Source organism: Melopsittacus undulatus, chromosome 3 (assembly GCF_012275295.1).
Source record: "Melopsittacus undulatus isolate bMelUnd1 chromosome 3, bMelUnd1.mat.Z, whole genome shotgun sequence".
NCBI classification, from domain to species: Eukaryota; Metazoa; Chordata; class Aves; order Psittaciformes; family Psittaculidae; genus Melopsittacus; species Melopsittacus undulatus.
Window position 1 is genome coordinate 26,003,045 of NC_047529.1, and position 17,104 is coordinate 26,020,148.

General features: G+C 37.2%; 1 protein-coding gene across 2 annotated transcripts in view; it reads left to right on the top strand.

The window, feature by feature from the left end:
- Positions 1 to 15,842, top strand: part of NBAS (NBAS subunit of NRZ tethering complex) — a 173,252-nt gene extending 157,410 nt beyond the window's left edge. The window contains exons 51-52 of one of the 2 annotated variants that reach the window (XM_005143310.4): positions 4,374 to 4,502; positions 15,070 to 15,842. In XM_005143310.4, the coding sequence (XP_005143367.2) occupies positions 4,374 to 4,502; positions 15,070 to 15,345 (405 nt within the window). In that variant the 3' untranslated portion in view covers positions 15,346 to 15,842. The remainder of the gene's footprint in view (positions 1 to 4,373; positions 4,503 to 15,069) is intronic. The other variant, XM_034060637.1, reaches the window with a different exon arrangement.
- Positions 15,843 to 17,104: the final 1,262 nt, after the last annotated feature.

Sequence of the window (17,104 nt, forward strand, 5' to 3'; positions counted from 1 at the left end):
TAGTCTCTTTATCTGTAATCACCCTGGGGTCCTAGTGGCCATAAGATGCTTATCTCCTATTGTGCTGTTTTCAGCTGGGATAATTTTCTTCATAGTAGCTAGTATAGGGTACTAGGTAGTTCTGGATTTGTGATTAAGCAGTGTTGATAATTCAAGGATGGTTTATTGCTGAGCAATGCTTACACAGAGTTAAGGAATTTTCTGCTCGTCACACAGCCCCACCGGTGAGTAGGCTGGGGGTGCACAGGGAACTGGGAGGGGACACACCAGAACAGGTGACCCAGCAGAACTCAAGGGATATTCCACACCATATGGTGTTGTGCTCAGAATATAAAGCTGGGGGAAGAGGGGACATTTGGAGTGATGGCATTTGTCTCCCCAAGTAACTGTCATGTGTGATACAGCCCTGCTTTCCTGGAGATGTCTGAACACCTGCTTGACAACAGGAAGTGGTGAATGAATTCCTTGATTTGCTTTGTTTTGCTTGCATGTACAGCTTCTGTTTTACCTACTAAACTGTCTTTATCTCAACCCATGAGTTTTCTCACTTTTACCCTTCTAATTCTCTCCACATCCTGCTGTCGGGGAAGTGAGTGAGCAGCTGTGTGGAGCTGAGCTGCTAGCTGGGGTTAAACCATGACACATAGAATAATAGAGCAGCCAGTTGGTCTTCTCTTTCATATTTTTGTAGCTAGCTGTTCCTGCTTTTTATATGTGAGTTTATGATTTATGTTTTTCTTAATTCACAGGTGTCTCTGATCATTTTGTTCAGATAATTTTGAATTTAAATGCTGCCCTTTTGTCTGCTTTCAACCTCTCCAGACACAGTACTGTTTGTACTCATTATCCAGCCCTTCAAGCCATCCGTGAAAATACTAAATAATACCGGAACCAAAACAGACTCCTATGAAGTCCAGTTTATATGCCTCACTTGTGTCACAGTGAACCATCAACAGCTGCATAATTAAATACAAAGCAAAAGCTGTCTTACAAAAGTTTCAGCTAAATCATGGCAATCCGAAGTTTTAGTTAGTACTTCCCTTGTCCCTTTCACAGGTAGGACCATACTCCCTCTAGGCACAGCCTCTCACTGCAGGCAGACAGGCAGGCACTCAAATGCTTTTGATTGCTTATTGCAGAAAAAAAAGGCCACTTGTGTTGCTCTGAGAAGCACTGCGCGTGGTCGCGTGCTCACCCTGTCCAGAGCAGCAGTGCAGTCATTTGTAGCAGAGAAATGAGAAGGTATTTGTACTACTGGGATAGTCTTCAATGTTGTGCAAGTTGTCCAGTTCCTTTCTGTGGAAAAAGGGATGAAGGCCACTGCAAGGGTTTTCTGTTTGGAACGCACTATCCTACTGCCCATTCCTTGGTGAAAAGGTCAGTGAGTATCTCATATGACATTTTCAGTCTTGCTAAAGTCAAAATATGCCATAGTGGTGGCCTTATTCCTAACTACAAAACCTCTTGCAGGGTCATGTGGGAACACACTTCTATACTTTCGTGTGTGTGTGTGTTTGGTTTTTCATTTTATGTTTTAATGGTTTTCATTAACAAGGGTTGTCTGATAGGTCTGTAGTATCTTCTCCCCTCATATGCCTGCTTTCTTCCATGTCTGGAAAACTGTAGTTCTCTTTTAAGTCTTTGTAACCTTTCGTGTTCTCTTAGCTTGATTTATTATTTCTTTAGGTGTTTGGGGTTGAGCTTTTCAGCCTCAGAAGCATATATTTTTATTCTAGGCTCTGTTTTCAGTGTTGAACTCTCACCTGTTATTATTGGCAACTGTTAGCTGTTCATTTGTCTGAGATCTTTTACTAAGAATTAAAGCAAAAAAGGCATTCAACACTTCACTTTTCTTATCTCTTTGTTACTGGGTTGTTTTTTTGTCATATTACTGTCATAAGGAAAACAGAGGCAATGCACTCTTACTTTGTAAGAGATATTTAGTGAAGAAAGGTAGATAAAAAGCACCCTTCTCCATAAACCACTAGCAAGAATGGCATTAAAATAAAACATCCTGTTAGTATAGCTGCATTTTAAGAGGGCACTAAAAAATAGGGAGGCAAAAGACACAACCTGCAAAAATTAGTGCACAGATGAAGATACCTTAAAGTGGAAGGCTGAAGGAGTGCAGTGTTACTGCGTTATCAGAGATCAAGAGGTGACTGATTATGTTCTGAAGATATTTCTATATGAAAACCAAGCTAATAAAAGCCTCACTTGGTTTATAAAGAAAAGCACAACTAGAAACAATTAACTTATACCATTTCAAATTTTAGCATAAGACATGATATTTGACAGTAAGTAAAATTACTTGCTGGAATGTGTATTTCCTCTTCAAGATAGACAATGGATTCTCTGTATTCATATGTTTTTGTAGGTAAGACTGGATATGTCTGCTAGACATGTTATCTTAAAGCACAAAGTTACTCAAGTAATCTACAGATATCTACCTGAAATATATTGTCATTTGGCCTCAAAAGCCTCTATTGTAAAATCAGCGTAAGTGAACTGGATAGCTAAGCATGTGTTCTCTTATGTGGAGGCCTCTGTGATGAGCAAGACAGATAGTGTTAGAACATGTCCCCTCACACTGTATAACAAGTACTAGAGTGTAATCGTGAGGCATCTAAGAAGAAAAAAATGTTGGCATATCATCTGAGTTAAATGTTATTACTTTGAAAATAGCAATGTTAGTATCTGTATTATTGCATTTGCTTGCTGAGAGATTTATTTTGTCTTTGTTTAAAGCAGCTCACCAGAACATCTGCATCTTTTCTTTCCCTGCCCTGTTGCTTAAAAAATGTACACTACCTAGTTACATTTTACAGTTTTCTTTTTTAACTTCCTACTACAGCTCCAAAACATTGAGGTTCTTTTAGAGAGCCTTCTTATAGTTATGGCTCATTTTTTATGGCACTGCTCCTCCAGTTAGTTTTTGAGAGGCTTTCAGACAGGAAAAGTTACCAGGCATGGTAAAATTGCTGGGTTTGTTCAGGTTATGTATCTTATGCCTCTTACAATTCATTTTCCTGAACATAAGTTGCATTTATTGCTGTGGATTCACATTTTCAAGAAAAGAAGGCATGTAGAATGGATCCCTGCCTTTGCATTCATTTTCAATATGAAATTATCAGAAGTGTAATAGAATATGACTGATGAGACAATGCTTAATTATTTAATCTTCTTATTCCTTGCTCCTATATCATATCCTTCACTAAAAACATCAACAATCTGTAGCAGTACAGAATAAAAGTTTTAAGGAACAAGTCTGGGTAAGAAAAGAAGCTTTGCCTCAATGACTCAGAGCTCAGTGTGATAGAATATAACCTTCTAGGTAGTGTTTCTTGAGGGTATAAATATAGAAAAGACTGAGCAACATGCAGCCAGAGAGCTCCCTGTGCCAAGCAAGGCCAGGTGTCTGCAGCACGTTAACAATTGGAGCATTTAACAATCTCTTCTTCAAATAATTTTTAGGCTTTTACTTTCACAGGTACTAAACCTGTGCTGCTAAAAGTGTCCTTGCATCTTGATGATCAAATTGTTAAGCTTCTCATTAGACTGCAAAAGATGTAGAAACATATATGACTTGAATTCTCTGAGCTTATATTTAGCCAATGAGCTCCTTCAACAATCGCTCTCTAAATGTTCGAGTGAAACAGAGAGCACCTCTAAGAATTGGATAACATTTTCAAAGTGACTGGCTTACAGTATCCAGGGCACTTAGGGTAAGTTGTCCTGAAATATGGGACATCTCTGATGGGCCTCAATGGGAAGTGGTTGTGACAAATGACCCAAATTCTTAGAAATGACAGAAAGGGAAAAGTGAGTTATAATTTTACTTCCAACATAGTTTAGTAGCTGAAATATTTTTTTGAGATATAAATTAATACATACTGCATAAAATTTGGAAAGATCTTCCAGCAGAACCTTATGATGCTGAAATCTTGTATGTACTGATATTTCCCTCTTCATTTTGTTCCACTTTCATGATTCCATAACTGAGTTACAGAAATGTCATATGTGTCTGTTAAGTTTCTTCCTATGCTTTGCAGTATTTTAGCAAGCACAAATATATTAGTCCCACAGAGAGCTTTAATTGCTCTGTTCTTTTAGTAAAACACCAATTTGTAATGGTGATTCAGTACCTGCCTTGTCTTAATATAACAAACGTTGTGCTTATAACCCTGTAATCCACATTTTTTTTAAATTTTCCCTTTCAAGTTTCCAAAGAGTTATTTCCAATAGGGATTTCATTTGTGGTGGAAGTTTGGTTTCCATTTTGCATCTGACATGGAATTTTCATAAATTTTAATGTGAATGATGATGTTAGTATCTCCAGAGATCTCACTGAATGAGTTTACTTTTATTTTCAGTGTATAAAAGAAATATGTTTGCTGCTACTTAACCAGTCCCTCCTGCTGCCCTCCCTGAAGCTGCTGATAGAAAGCAAAGATCAAGATCTTCACACCATGGCACTGGAGCAGATAACAGCTGTTGCTAAGGTATGAGCAGTTGAATTAACCAGCTTTCAGAGTCTGAGGTAATAAATTAGCTCTTTTATATTCCTGTAGTAATCAGAGACTATTGAGACAGTTGTCATTATAAAGATTTTCCACAGCTATTGTTTCCACAGTGAACAGTAACAAGGGGCTAGTAAGATCTTATATATATACTTGAGGTGATTAAAACTCGTAGCACTTTCTGTAAATTATCTACTATGCTATTTTAAGTCAGTGTGGTGGAACAGAAACTATTCTGTTATATAAAGTAGCCTATTGTATCTGTGTTCATATTCTAGCACTTTGGGGCTTTTTAAAGTGATAATAGTACATCAGGTGAGTTAGCTTGTTTCTGACAAATTTAGCAGTCTTTGTATACATGTAGAAAGCTGCTACTTCACTGGTTTTGTTGTAGACAGGTTAAAATGCAAGATGGTATGTTTGGGGACTTCCAGGCAATTGAAAATTGGTTTTATTCCATACTGCAACAAGTATCGAAGTTTCTGTAGGAAAATCACTAAATACTGTCATTCTTTTCCTTGGAGAAGAACTAAAAGACATTACTGTATATTTTTCAATTCTTATATAAAGTTACATTACTTTTTTTCCCCCCTATGTATTTGCCTTTCAGTTAAGAAGGAACACCTAAAAAGATGAAAGCCAGTCACCTAGACAAAAACATTATATTTTAATTTTTTTTTTTTTTTGTCTTTGAAAAGTGAGCTGGGATTAAAACTTCTTGAGGCTCTTAACTGGATTTATGCAGGTACAACCTGACTTGGTTTTTATGTTAGTTGAGGTCTACAATCCAGCACTCCTACCATAAAGGAAAAGGGAGTTATTGTCTCAGACCTTTATATGAAAGGCAGTGGCTTTCCTTGTCTGGCTGAATTAACTTCATTGAAAGTTTCCAGAATTACAGTATTTAGGTAAAAAAACCTCATCTCTAGTATTTTCAAATTCTGCACCATGACTTAGGTAGCTCTTGGTTGTACATTACAATATAAAATAATAATTGTTGGTAAATTTCCCACATGCTACTTCAAAATTAAATTCCCCATATGGAAACAGAAATGGACCTCTGTATATTTATTTAAAATAAGCATCCCCAAAACACAAGAGCTTTAAAAATGGGATTTGTAGGAAAGCCTTCTTGGGCAGGCTCTCTGCTCTAGTTATATTAATTACCACAAAATTTTCAGATTGCTTGTTTGCAGCAAACGGTGCAGTCCTATCCTCTACTTTCACACCAGTCCTCTGCTCCCTAGGAAAGATATTCTGCATCCTGCTCTTCCCAGGATAATCCCTTAATTCCTGCTCCTGTGCTCTATCTTTCCTTCTTGGGCTACATATTGTATTCCAGAAGCTTTGTCTTTTTGCATCCACTAGATAACTTGAGAAAGGAGTTACCTCCTTTTGAGAACACGACAATGAAGACCAATCAGAGAAGCAGTAGACCTGGAAACATAGGCTCCATCTCAGATGTTAACTGATTTTCCTTCAAAAGGACTTGGTTACCAAAATGAGTGAAGCACCAGCTTTTTTAACCTGTTCTCTATGAACAAATAAAACAGCATCATGGAAGGTGGCAGAGCATATTATATGTAACACACAACTGTTTGTATCAAAATTTCAATACCATAGTTGGCATCCAGAATGAATTTGGAGTACTTCCTAGTTGAGTTTGGGATTCTAAGCAAAGAACTGTAAGTTTTTATGAAGGTTCCTATTCCCAATTTCTTTATGCAAATAAACCACAGATTTAACTTTTTAATTTTCCAAAAAACATAGTTTTATGAATATTAACAACCAAAACAATAGATTCTCTTTAGTAAATCTGTACTTTTCTCTTACAATGGTCAGTTTTAGATTATGTGTCTGCAAAGCAATACCTTTCTGTAACTGTTTTTAAACAAGATGATCTTACTGAAAAGCAAGTGGGCATCTGATGTGCATGCACTTTCTCATCTGTATGTTCTTATTAACCTTTTAAATTGACTTCTTTGTTAGCAGATGAAAGCTGTTGTGTGAGTAGCTCTGAAGCTTGCCAGCAGGCATTTGTGTCCAAATACATTTTATTTAACTATTTTTAAAGCATAATGCTGTGCAATGACACTTTCTGAATGGTTACTGATTGTATTGCGCTCTTAACTGGCCTTTCTAGTGTGCTACAGCTCTCAATTTTCTACACTCTAGGTTGATTATATTGCATTGGAGTTTTAAGGCCAGAAACCATATTATCTTCTTACTAATATAAAAAGCACTCTGCACACCTGTGCATGTCTAAAATCATATTCTTTTTGGCCTTGTTGTGCAGGAGGTAGCTTGATAAGTTGTTTCTAATTTTTCTTTCTAAATTCAGTATTAATTTCAGCACATAGTTCTGTAACAGCACTAGATAACCTAGAATTTTCAAAGCATTTAGCTTTGGACTTAGGTTTCATCTTGTCAGTGAAAATTAAGCTGTTGACTTCGTTATATCAGGCATAGAACTTAGTCAGTGACATACTGCTGCCCGTGTTAGAAAAGCAACTAGTACAAAAGAGTGCCATGCTAAATTTAAAAGCTCTTCTCACTGTTTAGAAAAGAACCTTTTACTCCTTGTTTTATGTGCATCTCTTATGGTCACATTAGTTGGTGTTGTACTAAAAGTGCATATGTTCCTTAGCTATGTCAGTGTTGTTTATTCAGTGTAATTTTTTATGCATACTTTTTACTTTTTAAAAACAGTATTTGGACTGTTAATGTTTTTTGTAGAATTCTTAATGAATTTTTCATAGGAATCCCATTTCTGCTTACATTAAACAGGAAAAGGACAAATAACATCTGGCAAAGGGAATTCATAGCTATTGATTCCTTGACATAGTGCTAACACAGCTCACAAACATGGCTGTGAGAAAAATACAGCACTTGCTTGCTCATATGATGTATTAGTTAGCTATTTGTTGTATGGTGCTGACAGCTTTATGGATGTTTACAGTTAAGGATGATGCTCAAGTGCTGATACTAGGGATTGTATAGCTTTTGCCTGTAATAAAACAACCAAGATTTTGTGTAAGCTCTTTTGAAATTGCATACCTCTCTTTTTGTTGAGGATCTTTTAATAAACTGCCACTTCTCTTTTCTAGATAATAGAAATAATTAACTTCATATGTGTTGTGTGGTGTGTGAATAGTTTTAAAAATCAGTTTAGTTAAATAAGCTTATTACTGGCAACAGACCTCAGAGTTTGCCCTTAAGAGTTGATTGTTTTTGAGAAGGGTTTCAGTATTGTCTATTCACTTGGTGTGAGAACTTGATTTTATACTTGACAGAGCAACCAAATATTTTATTACATGGTTGTGGTTAAGTTATACTGTTAAAACAGTTAACAAATGGCAGTTAATATAGAGCAAATACATCTTCAGTCAAGGCCTGAATAGAAAATAGGACTAGAAAATGGTTTTAATTAATCCAATACTTTAGCTCTGTTTACATACTATATTTCCAATTATGAAGTACTGACTACCTTTGCAACGATGGTGTATTGAAAAACATAGTATGAAAATCATAAAGAATATGTGAAATAACGGAATTTCCAGTCTTCTCCGTATCTTATGCTATTTATGGCTACTAACTTGATGTGGCTTACCTATTAAAAGAAATCTTATAAGATTATGTGTCTGTAAGTGAACAGTGATCATAGTAAAGTATCTTTCCCTGATTTATTTTTCCGGGGTGGAGGGAGAGGAGGGGGGAGTATCTTGCTATTTCTCTTATTCCCTTATTTATTTGTCCTATAGTTATAGACTCCAATAAAGAATAAAATGGAAAACATTTTTACCTCCAGTAGTAGTGGAGGGCCAATACTCAGGGAAATAGCAGGTTCAGTTCTTTTCTGCTGTTGTGTTAGCGTCAGCTCTTATCTTTCCATTAGTATCTATATTTCATAATGCATGCATTTTATAATGCATAAGTTATGAATGAAATACTGCCTATTGCTAATACCAGAACCTCTAGACACCTGCACAAATAATGCTGACAGGGCATTGCGCAGACCCTGACTTTCCTCTTAGTTAGGCAAAAGGTAACACCTGACCTGCTCTTTCTTATCTGAAATTCTCATTACAGGAGATTATTTTTTTTTTTTCAAATATGCTGTGTCATGGCAAGTATAGGCTGTATTAGCAACCAGAAATGTTACTAACATACATGCTGATGTCGTTGGTCTTGGGGAGCAGTTGCACAAAATTCTTTCATTCATGGTCATGTGAATTTGTGGAGGCCTCAGTGATTTATCAGCAAAGCCTTATAGATGCCTCAGGTTCCTCTTCTGAGTAAATCAGAAGAGGTGACACCTGTGGCAAACCTGATCTTGACCCACCTATTTCACACACCAGCTTTCTCAAAACTTGCAGGCTCCCTGTCTCTGTATGCCCAGGGGACCTGCTGCCTTGGTAGAGCTAAATGCTTCAAGCCTGAGCCCATTTGCAGTTCGTAATATTGCTGTGCTGATGGCAATGCCGCAGGCAGGCATGCTTACCCCTTACTAATTATGCACTGACAGCAGAGAGTTCAGAGTTAAGATGCAAACTGCCAGTCTGATTCAGAAATACAGCTGTAACCATAGGAGCGAATACAGGTTGTACGGGGAAACGGCTTGAATCCCCCACCGTCTCCAAGAGCCACACTTAGTAGTCAGGCATAAGTCTCCTCCCTAGCCTGATGAAGATGTGCAGAGTTTAGGAGTTGTGGAGACAAGAGTGCAAGTTGGTCCTTGCTTCTGTTGACAATTACCTCGCTGAGATGTGGTTTTCCATCTGTAGGTCTAGATCCATTTATAAATTCTGCATCAAAGAGATGTTTGATAAAATGCACAAGTCCCGCTTGAAGCAGAGTGCTGTAGTGCTGCTTCAGTGGAAATGAGTGCATCTGTTGCAATTCTTTTTCTATGCTGCTTCACTTTCTAGATGAATATGCATATGTGTAGCAGGGAAAGGTATTGATCACCACAGTCTAAAGGAGCGAGGTAGTCATCAGAGATAGATACTATTTGAATGCCTACATCTTGAAAGCAGATTTCAGACAATACCTAAATAGGTATGAAAGTAAAGTAAAAAATGTCAGGAGTTCTTCTCCATAGTGTAATTATCCCCGTTAGTTCTTTTGCCTGTAGACATGCGCATTGCGTGTGGGTGCCACACTAAATCTGCACTGTCAAATCCTGCTGAAGGAGGCATAGATATGAAAAAGTAAAGATGCTCCTATTTAAGCCTTCCAGAAGTAGCAGGTTTTGCTCTAATAAAAAATTTAGCACCCTCAGCATGGCAGTCTAGATAGGCATAGTGATTTTTCTGTATTGAATAGACTGAATTTGTCATTATTGTGGTTTATAGTTTATTCGTGTGTTCATACAATATGGGAAGCAGTTGTGTGTTAATTTGTGCAGCAGCTACCTGCACCTCTGAGACTTGCTTAAATTGCAGTCAGCTGCATCCCATATTACTGGAACAGTGTTTCTGGGATCAGTGGCAAACCTTGCTGGAATCAGGCTTTTAAGGCTTAGTTAGGATCTTGGGATAGCAAGGGCTCTGTTTACACAGGCAGATAAGTGACTCATTCATATACTATCCTACCTATGCTGTCTGCCCAGAAGCAGCACCTTTTTAATACTGGAATGGTAAGGTTACTTTTTAGTATTTGTCTTAATTGGGTTTTACTCTCTTCTTTATAAGTCTTATCAAAAGAGTGATTTTTGAAAATGTTGTGCGTTAAGAGAGCCTCTGTCTACTGTAGGCGAATATGTGATATGTATGCCAGAATTATATGCTTGCAGCCAATCTGGTAATTTAACCAACATTTAAAATGTGATTGAAACCATTGGCAAACAAAAAAAGCCCTGAAGGTTGTTTTGAATTAATATTTTTTTAAACAGTAACATTTTGAGGATCAAAATTCCATCTGGAGCAGTAGGTTAGCTCCAATAGATGGAGGAATTTTAGGTCTAGTGAAGAGTAAAATAAGGGCAAATGTATAGGCACTTTTTCTGTGACACTACTCTCCCAACTTTGGGTTATTTTCAGCTGTATTTGCTAACTATGGAGCTGCCAGTGATTTTCCTTAACAGTTTTGTCCATTTTCTCCTTAAACTTAGATGAGCTTTTACATCTTGTAGTGTCATTTGCCAAAGATTTTAGCAGTGTAGAAAAACATTTTTTTTATTTACTCTGAATCTGATCCTACTAGTTTAATTTGATGCTTCATCATTATTTTTTTAATTTTCTTAATGAGAGAATGTGTTTAATCAGTCCCTTTATACTCTAATGATGTTGCTGTCTGCTCTATACCCTTTAAGCTGCCTCTTTTCTAGACTGGGGAGTCTTAGTTTTGTTGAGTCATTTTTTGCACAGACACCATATTGTATGCTGTATGGCGTATTTTCATTTTAAAATATATGCTATGGTTTTTTACCTTTTTTATTGTTCTAGTAATTTTTTGCTTAAATGCTTGTTCTAATTTAAAATTAATTTTAAATGCATGTAGTCATTAGTTTGCATTTAAATAGATTTAATATAAAAATTATAGCTTTAAGCATCACTGCTTAGTGCATAAATTATATTAAATAAAGATTTTGAATATACATTAATTTATTAACAATCTGTATAGGTGTTGGAAAGAAATTTCTGTGTTTGCATTTGTTTTTATTTAAAATAATGACGGCGACTGTCTCTTCATATGATACCCAAAACATTGACATGATATGGAGTAGCAAAACTGGGCAATAGTTAATCTAGCTTTCTCAGCTGCCTATTTTTATACAGATTTCTTATTAAACCTTAGTGCCTGTGTTCTTCCCACACCTGTCAGACTCTGCTTAGACTGACCGAAGAGTGGCAGAACAGACAGTAGCCTAAACTGTGTGAAATGCGTTTCACAGGGTCTGGTTGCCATCTTGTGTCTCCATCCAGGTGCCTGGAGATAGTTACAAAAAAGTTTCCTTTTCCTGACCAGATCTTCAGACATCCTTGAAGTCAGAAAATGGGAAATACTGACCAATTTAAACCTAATGGACTATTCGAGCTTAAGCATGAGTTGTCAGATACAGCCAAGAGTGTTTTGTATGCTCTTTTGTTATGTGTAAAGATTGGTAATCCCATTAATGCATGAGTACAGAAAGGTTGCTCTGCTTCTAGATACAGGCGTCATCATCCCCATAGTATAGGTCAGACGTTTAATCACTTCATGATAGAAAAGGTCTTTTACTTTCAGACTTGTCTCTTTCCAATTTGTACATTTTTGGCACATGAAATCACACTAATCCATAGGACTTTCATTAACTGAATAGTAGCCTAAAAACCCCAATTTAAATCAAACCTCCCATCTGCTGTTAATCTCATTACTATAATTACTGTTTGCATTTTATGTTCATAAAATCAAACACTGAAGCCTTGTGTAAAACTTATATACGGGTCAAGAACAGAGCACACAGAGCTCAGAGGTGGGGCAGAATATCCCTCCACTCTCCCATTTCAGAAAAGGTGATAGTTATTTGGATAATGGCTTAGTATGCTATGTGGTATGTTACCAGATGCCAAAGCTAGAAATTGCAAAATCACAGAATCATTTGGGTTGGAAAAGACCTTTAAGATCCCTGAGTCCAACCGTTAACCCAGCACTGCCAAGTCTACCACTAAACCATGTCTATAAGTGCCACATCTGCTTGTCTTTTAAATACCTCCAGGGACACTGACACAACCATGTCCCTGGACAGCCTGTTTCAATGCTTGACAACCCTTCAGTGAAGAATATATTTTTCTAATATCCAACCTAAACTTCCTCTGGTGCAACTTGAGGTTGTATCCTCTTGTCCTGTTACCTGTTGTCCCATTCACTACTTGGGAGAAGAGATCAACACCCACCTCACTACAGCCTCCTTTCAGATAGTTGTAGAGAGCCGTAAGGTCCCCCTGAGCCTTTTCTTCTCCAGACTAAACAACCCCAGTTCTTTCAGGCATTCCTCATAGGACTTGTGCTCTAGATCTTTCACCAGTTTCATTGCCCTTCTCTGCAACCACTCTAGCATCACAATGTCTCTCTTGTAGTGAGGGACACAGAAATGAGCACAGGATTTGAGGTGAGGCCTCACCAGTGCTAAGTAAAGGTGGACAACCACTTCTCTGGTCTGTTGGCCACACTATTACTGATACAGGCCAGAATGCTCTTGGCCTTCTCTGCCACCTCAGCAGAAGTTGGCTCATGTTTAGCCAGCTGTCAACCAATTTTATTTAATTATCAAGCTGTCTTCAACAGGAAGACACATCAAACATTGACAAGTTAGAGGAATTATTAAATAATGGAAGACAAAAAAGACTGGACATTGTGGAGACTGGGCATCCCTATGGTTCTCAGGACTGATGTGTAAACTGGACTTAGAACCTCTATGCATGGTTGCATTAGCTTTGAATTTGTAAGTGTGAAACCGTTGAAGGCTTGGAGAAAATCTATTTTTAAGATTTCAATAGGAAGCAAGCCATGAGTGTCTAAATGAAGTAATGAAAGAACTAGCACAGCGTGAAACAGCAAACTCTCTTCCTGGTTAACATGATAAACACATTATGTTTTTCTAGAAAGCTTCTGAAGATCCAAAGGAAGTGAAAATAGTAAATGGAAAATAATGATCATGTGTTATTAATAGTAAATTGAAAGTGATAAAAAGAGGTGTAACAGCTTTTCATGCCACAGTATTTCATGTTTTATCTTTCTCCTTTTTAGATTATATATTGTTGTTTATTTTCATCTTTTCCAAAACAGAGCACAAATTATTCTATATCTGTTTCTTATCACATACATGCTTTCAGTCATCATGCTGACTTTTCAGCTCTTTCACAGAAGCGAAACATATTAATTAGTCTAAACTATTTAGATAAAATAAAGATCTTTCTTCTAGAAGAATGTGTTGTTACTCCCAAGGAAATTCATTCTCCTGGAGCTGGTTATAGATTTCTCATCCACTTCAGTGCAAGGAACTGATAGTTCCTCATGAACTCTCGGTGTCCCTCTACATGCGAATGATTCCTTCAAATAAGATGCCAAACTTTGGGAATCTTGGAATTCCAGGCATTGCAGAGAAAATTATGTACTTGTTCTGATTTATGTTTTGAGGATCTTGTTCAATTCCATATAGGATATGTAGGAACCTATATATAGGTTCTACTACATGTATAGGGAAGCTGGAGAGAATAGTTTCCACAGTACCTGATCCATGTTAAACGGTGTGCACAATCTCTCACAGGACTGGGTTAAAAGGAAGAAGTGCCTGTTGCAGTGTGTTCTTGGTGACATTGGAGGGGGAAGGGGTACATGAAGCCCACTGCACATGAACATAGGAAGCAAAGTTCTGCACTGTTTTAGCTTGAACTAAAGCAGAGATATGAGGAAACTTTAAATGCTGTCCTGAAAACATTCAGGATTAAAAGTTTTGTAATGCTAATTAGATTAAAAATTGCTTAATTGCAACTATCAAGTGTCAGTGCCAAATCTCTCAGTATACAGTAGTCATGTCCTGTGGTTCTGGTAGAAGTTGAATTGGTCTTCAAGTGTACTACATCACTGGATCACAGGGTCTTTATTACTTGCTGGTAACTTACTTACAAACCATGTAAGATAGTGCATCATTTTTACAGCAAATTAAGCAGAGGCTAACCAGACAGATTTTCCTCTATTTTTTTTTTTAAGTGAGAGGTTGTTTTGTAAATATAGCATAATTTGGTTAGTTTGTTTGTAATTTGTTATGATGCACCACTGAAAACCCAACTATTGTCTACCCCTCCTTTGGCCTGTTCTAGGGGGTTATATGTGTTTGTTTTATTGCACTTCTTGAACTGGTAAATCACCTAAACTGATTAAAACCACACTGCTTTTTAAGGAACCTGTGAAATACATGTCAGAATTAACTGAAGTAGAATTTCAAGTATTGTGCAGTAGTATTTGTCAAGCTATAGACAAGTTTTTCAAGATAATATCTGTTCTCATATATCAAGTAACCACGTTTTTTGTGAGGCATACGGAGGTAGGTGTTCTGTGCTCCAAATCTTTTCAGAAGAATACAACTTATATTTTAAAAGCTCATTTTTGCTGTGAGCATTGAAATTTGGGAAAATCTGGTTAAGTCTGCAAATGTTGCCTATCATATTGATATGTGGAATGTGGCATATTACATTAATATAAAGTGACCTAACTTTACTATACTCTGCTCTTACCTTCCTCAGGATGTCATTCTTGATCTGGTAAATGGTGTGGTCCATTTTGCATTGAGGCTGAGAACCCATGAAAAGTCTGTAAAGCTGCTCATGTAATCCTAGCCAGGTCCTTAATTTTCTGCCGGTCAAATACTTATACTAACGTGATGGAGACTGTTAAAGACATATCATTACATATTCTAACATATGCAAAGTATATATCACTGTTGTTAATCCATACGGAATTGCTTTCAAGGTCACACTGTGCAGTTAGAACAGTGATGATTTGTTCTCATTGATAGATGTATCCAGTAATTAACTTTTAATTACTTTGGGTTTTAATTTCTTCATAGGTTGATGATACCAACTGTGATGCGGAAATCCTTTCCTTGCTCCTTGATGCCAAGTTAGTGGTAAAGTGCATATCTACTGCCTTCTGTCCTCACCTTATTGACCACTTGCTGGCTAACCAGGGAGAGGGGGGCTGGGATGTAGAGGAAATAGCTAAAGAACTCAAAAAAGCAGGGTTCAGTGCAGAGGCTGGGTCCCTTTTGATGTATCATCAAGGGATTCATCCTGCACTCAGGACTTTCACTACTGCCCTCCAGGCTGTTCAGCATTGGATCTAAAAATGTTGGATTTATGCATTTGTCTGCCTTTTTGCTGGACATCTTAAACAAAAGGAAGAAATTATTGTTCTAGCAAAGTAACAAAGTTTGTTATGACCTACATTCTGTAGAAAATACGAACAGCACACAATGAAATCCCATATGCTTCTAATCATTTAAAAAATGTATTGTTACAAATTGTATCATTCTGTTATATGGCTAGCAAAGCACTGAATCTGATAATCCTTTTCAGATCAAAGCATTAAGTAGTTATACTCCGAGACATACAGATACAATGTTAGTAAGCTGGCAGGTTATATACAATTTGTCTTAATTTCTGTAAGTAATTTACTTTGTGACAATGTAAAACTAATGTAAAAATATAAAGATATGTGCAGTAAAAAAAAAATAAAAATCACAATGAGTAATTTCTGAGAATTTCAAACCCTTAAAATTTGGTATTGTCAGTGTTGTTACTACAGCTTTTGTTTGCAATAAATAAAATATTTTGCAGTTAATTTAGTCTTTTCTGTTATCACTTTAGACAGATAAATATTTTCTTAATTCAGCTTCTTTTTCTGAAATTCCTGTTTCTGCTTAGTGATGTTTACTCATAAGGACAAGCTGAACTTCTCCATGCTTACAGATAGCTCTAGTCTTTGAGATATTTTTGTGTGAAGTCCCACCTGAAATCCTTAACATTTTCTAGAATCACAGAATGGTTTGGGTTGGAAGGAACCTTAAGGATCATCTAATTCCACTCCTCCCTGTCATGGACAGGGACATCTTCCAGTGCATCATGTTGCTCAAAGCCCCATCCAACCTTGCCTTGAATTTTCCAGGGATGAGGCAGCCACAGCCTCTCTGGTTGTGTGCCAGTGTCTCACTACCCTTGTAGGAATGAACACAGAAAACTGGGCAAGTATCCTGCAGAAGGTCAGAGTTCATGAAACAGCACATGGGGAGTAACTGTGCCTCTGTTACCCACAAAACAGGGGATGCTGGATGAAAACTTAGGCCATTTGCTCCCAAGAATGATGAATGGTGGGTTACCACCCAGCCAGTAATTCTCCTGAAGAATGTGCTGCTTATGCAGAAGCACAGGAAGACCGCAGAACACGTAGGCACTGAGGATTTTCCCTGTGCTTGTCTGTCAGGAGGTGAGTACCAAACGAGCTAGCTGGAGAGCAAATCAAGGGCTGGGCAACTTCAAAACAGCCACAGCAATTGAAATAAATGAAAAAGGGGGCCCGGGCAAGGATGTTTCTGGGGTTATATTTCACTGCAAAACACACAGCAAGTAACACCTAACGCCTTCCTGTTTTATCATTCTGATTGATGATAGACTGAGAGATTCTGAAGAAAAGGAATGAACACAAAACTAGAAGTGTTCCACCTTCAAAACTGATTTATTATTGTAGCATTGCCCACCCTGTCTGCCACATTTCCTGCCTAAAAATGTCCAGGTTCGTAAATTCTAGTATTTTTAAAAGAGAGTACATATTTTCAGTAAAGTTCTGAGACTTGTCTTGCTTCTGAGCTTGTATGACCTGAGCTGTATGTCCAACTTGTCATAAACTTATCAGTAGAGCCTCCTTAACTGTTTTTATTTTCATCTTTCATTTCTCTCAGATTGTGTCCTTACTGCTTATATCAGGGGAAAAAAAAAAAAAAAAAAGAAAAGCTAAATAAGTAAATCACTATCTGCCCTCTCTGTTTTTTATGGACTTCTAATATACACAATATAACTGTTGTGTCTTTTCTAACTTGTCAAATCATG